This window comes from Adiantum capillus-veneris, chromosome 13 (assembly GCF_014529385.1).
Source record: "Adiantum capillus-veneris isolate H3 chromosome 13, ASM1452938v2, whole genome shotgun sequence".
Lineage (NCBI taxonomy): Eukaryota > Viridiplantae > Streptophyta > Polypodiopsida > Polypodiales > Pteridaceae > Adiantum > Adiantum capillus-veneris.
The window spans coordinates 92,522,435-92,530,690 of record NC_140943.1 but is presented as its reverse complement, the minus strand read 5'-3'; the positions used below and the strand labels follow the sequence as shown (position 1 = coordinate 92,530,690).

Below are 8,256 nucleotides of genomic sequence, written 5' to 3'. Positions count from 1 at the left end.
GCCTAAACATCATGCTTTTGGGTAGCTCCTCTTAGATATTGCATGACACAATCTATGCTTGTTCAACGTTTTCTTGTAGGCTTTCAAGTAATCCTTTGGACAAAGCACCCTCTACCCAATGCACATCTAAAAAATAGCTATCTACTAGTGCCTTTCCTTTTAAAAATTTTCAATATATTCTTCATGTGTTTTTATGTCTTTAGCAAAAGATTACACAAACATTTGATAATCTCGCCACCATAGGCAACATGAATGATGTCATTGGTACTCTATTCTTGCACGATGATAGAGACCATTGATATGAATTTTGAGGCTTGCCCACTCTGTGCTTTCCAATGTTTAATCTTGCACTCCAAGTGAACTTCATTGTTCATGGCCTTAACAAACCCCCCTCCCCTCTAAAAACTCCACCCAATCCACTTCCCTATGAGCACGTTGTATACAAAGCCCAGTGCAAACTTACATGCAATGTTGATTCAATAGTAGTGGTACCAAAAGAACTCAAATTATGCAACCAGGAGATACACCAAGGTGCTCTCACGGTAGATAAAGCTACTTGGATTTCCCCTATGGTTATTGTGCTAAAGAAGAACAAGAAGCTCACTATTTTAGACTATAGAAAGTTGAATGTGGTGACCCTCATATCGGATCCTTTCCTGATGTTGTACAAATGCACTTCTTGATGATGTAGCTGACCATGAGATGTACTTATTTTTAGATGGGTTCTTGGAATACAATAAAATCAATATGGCTCTAAAGGATAAAGAAAAAACAACATTCATCACAAAAGGGGGCACATTCATTGCAAAAGTAATTACCTTTGGCTTGAAAATCGCATAAGCTACGTTCTAGAGAGCAGCGTTGGGAATATTTGAGCCCTTTTTGACCAACTTTATACCCATCTTTGTGGATGATTTCAATATTTTGGCACTCAAGAAAAGCACATGGAACATTTAAAATACTATTCCACCAATCGCAACTTGGTCTAAACCCATTGAGGTACTCGGGGGGTGCATTATGTTATCATGTTAATGTATAATGCGAGTTCAAAAGGAGGGGTTTTAAAATGCAAAAAATTTAGGCAATTTAACAAAGATACATTAAAATAAGGGGTTTTTATATTCAATTTTGGAGAAATTTCCTAAAATAAGGGGTCGTGACAGTTCATCAAGAATTATGAGGATAGATAATTAAAGTAAACATCCAAATTTGGAAAAATCTTTACAATATACTACTTTTGTCAAAGAAGATACATATTGATAAAGCCACAAGTTTTTCTATGCCGGAGATAAATTTGAAATCTTTGGGCAAAGATCTAATATAAGAATCAACATTACCTACCTATCCAAAAGATAGAGGGGAGAAGAAGGTTGATATCTCGACAAAAGAAGAAGGTCAGACAATTTTTTTCTTGGAAGATAGCAAGGATGGCAAAAACTTGGTCTAGTAGGTAAGTGTATAAATTGGGACATTCCCACCAACCAAGAAGAGGAAACCCAATGCTGTTGCTTTAGAAAATTTGCTAGCATTGGCAAATCCGGTCAATCAACAGTCAAGGTCATCAATTGAAGCTTCACTAGCAACTTGTCACAAGGTGGCCATATATTTAACCAAGGATACATCCAAAAAATAGCCCTCACTCCCTATCACATGTCCATGGAGGATATTGGGACCGATTGGACGACCACCAACTTAAATTCTTGTCCAGGAGCCTAGCCACTTCTTACTAGTCGGATTTTAGTGCCCCCTCACCCGACATCGCGGAGCCAACCCTTCAACTTACTCTTTCGCAGAAGAGCAAGCGAGCTTGATGGCCAAGGTGCAGGATAGTATCAATAGTATGACCCATCTATTCATGATACATGTATTGTAGAATCTATGGATCATGTGTGGTACTTGGACAATGGTGCAACTAAGCACATTATGTCTCATTGTGATTTGTTCACTTCTCTTGAGACTGTCCCTGATGGGAATTTGTACTTTTGAATTTATATCCATGAGTTATGTCTTCTAGAGAGAAAACTTCTGAACCCCTAGAGAGAAGTTGACATTATCGCAGGCTTTTTCAAACATGTGCAAGAGAGCTGTACACTTTTCCTTCAGGCTAGTGCCAACAACCCTATAGTAGAAATTGGAAATAAATCAAAAAGTTCCTACCCATTGATAGTGCCTGCAACAATTGGACATCCATGTATGTAGCATTATTAATTCATTGATCTAGAAGACTAAGAAGAGAGAGAGAGAAAGAGAGAGAGACTCAATACCCAAAAAAATCTAGATTCTATTTAAATTTTCAATTTTGTTCATCTTGGTTTTAATTAACCCTAGGTTAATGTGTGGTCACTGCATTTACTAAGTTGTAAGCCGTTTCGGAGCGAGGATCAAATTCCAAACTTTAGCCTAGAACAAAAGTGATTTTTATAACTTGCAACTTTAAGTTTTTATCTTCTTTTTTTAAAGCTCTCTGATGCTTTGCATCTGGTTTTACGAGATTGCGCCCACACACCCACACCAGTGTATAAGTAGTTTTTAATGAGATACGTTGTTGAACGTATAAATTGTTAAGTTGTGTTATTTGATGGTGTTATCCCTATACAAGTGAGTGCATCCACAAACATATACATGAATGGCCGATGTGTAGAGATGTGCAAATGGCATCTTAAGATGTGTGCACGCATGCGTGCACACACACACACACACACACACACACACACACACACACACACACACACACATCAGGATTATAGAGCAATATAGTGTCTATTTTACATCCTAGTTATGGTGGTGCTACATCACTTGCTTCTTTTGAACACCTACAAGAGACAAAGTCCATGGGTACGCTGCCATAGCTAGCATGCATTATTTAGGTTTAAGTGGCCGAGCCGAGTTCTAACCCTCACAACTTGAGGAAGAAAGTTTGGTTGTGATGTGCAACGCCAATTGGCAACATTAAATAGGGTCACAATCTCGAGGAGGTTGTTTGTGTATGAGAAGAAATCTCAAGCTTTACAAGGGAACAAAATAAGGTACATGAAGCAAAAGGGTACAATCCATGTGTAACTAAATGGATAAATTTTGTCGTGTGAGCCTTGAGGGACTAGAATGTGTACAACAATTTAGCACTAAAATGGTATTGATGTGGTTACTACACCCCATTCCTAAGATAAATGTGGCAATGTCCACATGTTGGAGTTCATAAATGTGACCCAACCTCCTCCTCTTGAGAGAAGCTCATCTTGTTTTCCCATGCATTCAAAAGAAAGAAAAGCGCCTAGATGTCGTAAATGCACCATCGAGAAGCAAATTGTGGCCACTTACAAATCGGCTCTCATCACTTGCAAGGAAGAGCACAGCTTGAGCTACATCGTGTGGAGTGAGACCACCTACTCCTTGAAGAGGCATGTTGTCCGGCCTTTGCGCTAGACGTTGCACATCTTCACTAGTGATTCCCTTCACAAATTTTTCAATCACCTATAAATAAAAGAGATTCATGTTAGTGCAAAGCTTAATTTTGGATCTTGGTTCCTTGATAGTGTTCATGTCTTCTTTGCCAATCCAAAAAATTTCAAGGTTGTATGCAAAATTTATTTGGTGTCGACTTATACTGCATGCATGGTTTTTATCATCATTCAATATTGTTGAAAGTCTCTCTATAAGCATGTGAGCACATGTTGCCTTGCTATCTATTCCCCCGTGTGTGTGTGTGTGTGTGTGTGTGTGTGTGTGTGTGAGAGAGAGAGAGAGAGAGAGAGAGAGAGAGAGAGAGAGGAGACAAAAAAACAAAAAATATTCTCTCTAGCCTTGGCACTATGATTATACTTGCTCCCTAACAATAATGTGCCCATAAAATTGGAGAGGAAATGTGAGTATTTGTAGTTCCTTCCAACCGGTCATGAAGCACGCAGATTAAAGGAAGACACTGAATGCATGGGTGAAGCGTTGGCAAGGATTGTGTTGTGTAGCATTGTTAGCATTGCTATTGTAACGAGATGGAGAAGTTGTTGTACAGAGCCTGTGGAGTATGTAGGGTAGAGGAGCTTATCGACGCTCAAATTGTATGGGCCAATTTAAGGAAATTAGCTTGATTTCCTATGATATTCGATTATTTCAATCAAAAGATAGCTGATGTGAAACTCTTCAACAAAATGTCCACATCATTAAATATACAAATAATGAAAAAGATACGATGGATTTATTCAAAACTACACAAACAACAACAATTATGCTAAATCTCTACTAAGAATACATCGAAATAGTGTATCAAAAGAGAGTACTTTAGCCCTTTCCTAGCAATGTTGTTATCATTTTTAACCTTGTGTTACCTAAGAAGATACAAGCATGCTACCTAAAATCAGTTTGTTTCAGTTAATCAAAGTTGTGCTAATGTAAGCCTTGAAAATTTGGAGAAAATCCCTAACAGCAACATAATCAAATTATAATGGGTATAAAAGAAAAGCAATCATTTTTCTTACTAATTGCTTAAAATGTTGGTGAAGAAGAATACAATGGATCCTTTGTGGGTAGCAAATAGTAGATCTTACTATTTGTTGCATATTCTTTGAAGACATCATGCTCATCCTAAATCCCCTTCCCTCAAAAAAACCAAAATTGAAAAAAAAAAAGAAGAGAATTTTGTCTCCCCATATATCAATGCCTTTTAGAATAATGTAACTATAGTTGGTAAGTGCATTGCTCATAAATACATGTTTACAGCATGCATTGACTAAAAGAGAGAGAGAGAGAGAGAGAGAGAGAGAGAGAGAGAGAATAGGACATGAACCAAACATAGAAGTGATCAATGAAGATGCCATAGGGTATTTTGAGAGTCACTCACCTTCACCACCATAGGAGTTGCCACCACACAAGGTGAGACTCCATTCACCCTCACACCCATGGCACCGAGCTCTAGTGCAGCAGTCTTCACAATGCCGGCCACGGCATGTTTTGCAATGGTGTAGGCATGGTTGTTGCCAATGGCTACCTCAGAGTTCACACTACCTGTGCATATGATGGATCCACCAGCATGCATGACACGTGCAGCATGCTTTATGCCATGTACCACCCCCTTCACATTTACATCCATCACACGTACATACTCGTCCATATTCAAATGTGCCAATGTGGCACCAATATGTCCTCCATCTGTAACACCTGCATTATTGAACATGACATGGAGGGCACCATATCTAGAAAGGGAAAAGTCCACAAGGGATGCCATTTCACTCTCAATGGTCACATCACAATGGCAAAATGATGATGTGGCACCTAATTGCTCTTGAAGTCTATGGCCATCTTCATCTTTAATGTCTGCAATAACCACCTTGGCACCTTGTGCAGCAAACAACCGACATGTAGCCTCTCCGATCCCACTTGCACCTCCCGTTATTATTGCTACCTTGCCGCCAAGCCTGCTCCAAGTCCATATAACATGTTAAAACCCATAGCAAGCATTGTTAAAATTTTTGTATATAGATTATTGTGCTCATGTAAGATTTTTGCATTGTCAAGTCAAGGGGAGTTGGCCTAGTGGTAAAGGTGAGGGGCTCTAAACGCACCCACTATGGTTCAACCCTTGAGACATAGGTGTGGCCAAGTGAGTGGGCGCAGTTCCGTAAAACTAGTTGAAGCGAAGCTTCAAACGGCTTTATAGAAAAAAGATTTTTACGGTGTCATGCTTTGAAAAGCCTATAGTCCTACAAAACTAATGCATGATCCGTGAGAGACGAATGGGAATAGACTGAAGAGAGGGGTCAAATGTTATTTGTTTATATGTGCAGAGTGTAGTATGTTTAAAGGGAGCCTTTTGATAGCTAGCATGAGAAAGAGAGCATCCATCAATTCTACTAATAAGGAAAATTAACACCTTGAGGTGAAAATGAAGGGAATGACTTCAATTATTAATATGCAATGACCCCCCCCCCCCCCCCCCCCCCCCCCCCCCTCTCTTTCTCTCTCTCTCTCTCTCTCTCTCTCACACACACACACACACACACAAGTGTGGTAGATTGGTTATGCCTTTTCCCTCTTGAATTACAGGTCTTGAGTTCAACTCTCCTCGTCGGATAGATCTTCAACATTTCTTGGGATAGTTTCCTACCACATTAAAATTTTCTTCTGGTTGTGTGTGTGTGTGGGTGTGTGCTAATAAAAAGAGGAAAATGGTATAACCTTTCTATCACCCAAGTGTGGGGTAGATTGGTTATGCCATTTCCCTCTTGCATAAAAGGTCCTGAGTTCAACTCTCCTAGTAGGATAGATCTTCAAGGTCTCTTGGGATAGTCTTCTTCTTCTTCTTCTTCTTCTTCTCTCTCTCTCTCTCTCTCTCTCTCTCTCACACACACACACACACACACACACACACACACACATTTAAGTTGAGGAAACACCCTTTCTCCGTTAGAGAAGCACCTTAGGGAACTTGACGTCAACTAGGGTAAACCCCCCAAGTTAAGGCCACCTAAGAGAGCCGATTAATTGCGACGGCTGCTCTGCACAATTTTCACTTGTGAAGGGCGCATTCAAGAGCTGCGTGCAAGGATTGCCTGGGGTAATCGCAGGGTCGCAAGGAATGAGGCGCGCAAGCTACAAAACGCAAAACAAAATTTCCTGTGTAACAAAAAAGGCCACTAGTAGGAAGACAACGGGGGGTATAACATACGCCATCGAGCCAACGCACCTCGAACTCAAGATCGGACGGCCAACATAGCATCGCGAACTGCTCTAACCAGGCCACCACCCGGCTCAGTGTGACCCCTCACTGGAGCAAAACCAATTTTGTAAAGGCCACGAACGGATCCCATGACAGGGACCCGGATTTTAACTGGCCCTTTTACCCTAGTTTAAGGCAATTGAAAGAGAAATGTGAAGGGAAGATTGGACCATCAATATGATCACTACAAAATTACTCAAGCTAATTGACCAGTTGAAAAAAAAAAAATCTCAATTTATGAGACTCTTTACCTTTTGAATTGCTAAGAGGCTTCCTATTTTTAGCTACTATTCTTCGAAATTCCAAGGTTTAATTAAGGCAAGTGAAAGAGTCTAAAGCTCGACCCAATTGCCAAAAGCAAGACAGGCTATACTGTAGTTGGTTTGGATGGGTGAATGTGAGGCATGTGTGGCCGTAGGTTCCATTCACCAACCTCGCCCGTAGCACCCACAAATACCAATCTATAGAACATATTAACAGCGTTGTCCAACAGAAATTGGTTGCTTCAGATTGGCCATTTTGACTTTGTCCTCCACAATGTTGCCATTTGATGAGGGAAAGTAAGTGGTTACAGCACCTTAAGTTGAGAAAATGGCACTAACCTTAAATCAGCAGACTTGGCGACATCTAATGTGCAGAGGCTTGCCGCTTGTTTCGCCATATTGTATGCGTATTTGATCTCTAGACATCTTCTGAAATTCACAGAGAACAACCATCATCATCATCAGAGAATGCATTGAGTACGTTATCTGATCATGCATTGGCAGAGAAATTTTCACGTGAAATAGTCAGGATGCAATGTATTGTTCTGAGTATTAATCCGACATTAATGCATTAAGTATGTATTATGGCCATGCATTAGCAGAGAAATTTCCAATTGAAGTAGTAGTCACTACATTGTGGATTGCTCTGATGAGAAAATCGGGTTTTTGTTGAGGATCTTGAAATTGATCAAATTGGGGTTCAAATTTTGGCTTATACTGAATACGTGATTTGCATTGTAATTAAAGGCTAATTGGCTATAATTACTGATCTGCATTAATTTGCGACGAAACCCAAAGAAAGCTCACTTGAGGAGGGCGATCCGCTGCATGGCCTTATAATTAGCTCTTGAGACCGAGAGACTTTCACTTAAGCTGGCTAGCTAGGGGCGGTCATTAAAGCAGAGATTTGAATTAAATGTACATGCACGGCGCAGCTGCAGGTACTGGATCGATGGAAAGAAGAAGCAGTGAAAGAGAAAGTGGGTCGTCGAGAGAGAGATGGAATTGGCGACCCAATTCAAGGATTAGGAGCGTTACAAGCTCAAAACCTGCAAAAATGCAGATGCAATTATATGAGAATGAGGAGGCGGCTCTGTGGGCTTTAGAGAAAGAGCGGAGTCTTTACTGTATTCTATTACACGAAGGTTTAAATTGTAGGGGGGAGGGAGAGAGAGAGAGAGAGGGAGAGGGAGAGGGAGAGGGACTAGAGGAGGGAGGCAATATTGAGAGGGGGCAGCGTGTAGGGCGGCAAGGGTGAAGCTGGGATGAGCTCTCATTGTATGG

The 8,256-nt window shown here is 40.5% G+C and overlaps 1 protein-coding gene across 4 annotated transcripts; it reads right to left on the bottom strand.

The window, feature by feature from the left end:
• Positions 1-2,954: 2,954 nt before the first annotated feature.
• LOC147444446 (momilactone A synthase-like) lies at positions 2,955-8,256 on the bottom strand. Of its 4 annotated transcripts, none has more exons than XM_086527051.1 (4): positions 7,780-8,256; positions 7,312-7,401; positions 4,835-5,411; positions 2,955-3,471 (listed from the first exon to the last, which is right to left on the bottom strand). In XM_086527051.1, the coding sequence occupies exons 1-4, from the start codon at positions 7,800-7,802 to the stop codon at positions 3,253-3,255; spliced, it is 909 nt and encodes a 302-aa protein (XP_086383177.1). In that variant the 5' UTR covers positions 7,803-8,256; the 3' UTR covers positions 2,955-3,252. The 4 variants fall into 4 exon arrangements, with proteins under 4 accessions (XP_086383177.1, XP_086383178.1, XP_086383175.1 ...); XM_086527052.1 differs by having other exon boundaries at positions 4,835-5,408; positions 7,780-8,255; XM_086527049.1 differs by lacking the exon at positions 7,780-8,256 and adding an exon at positions 7,606-7,740.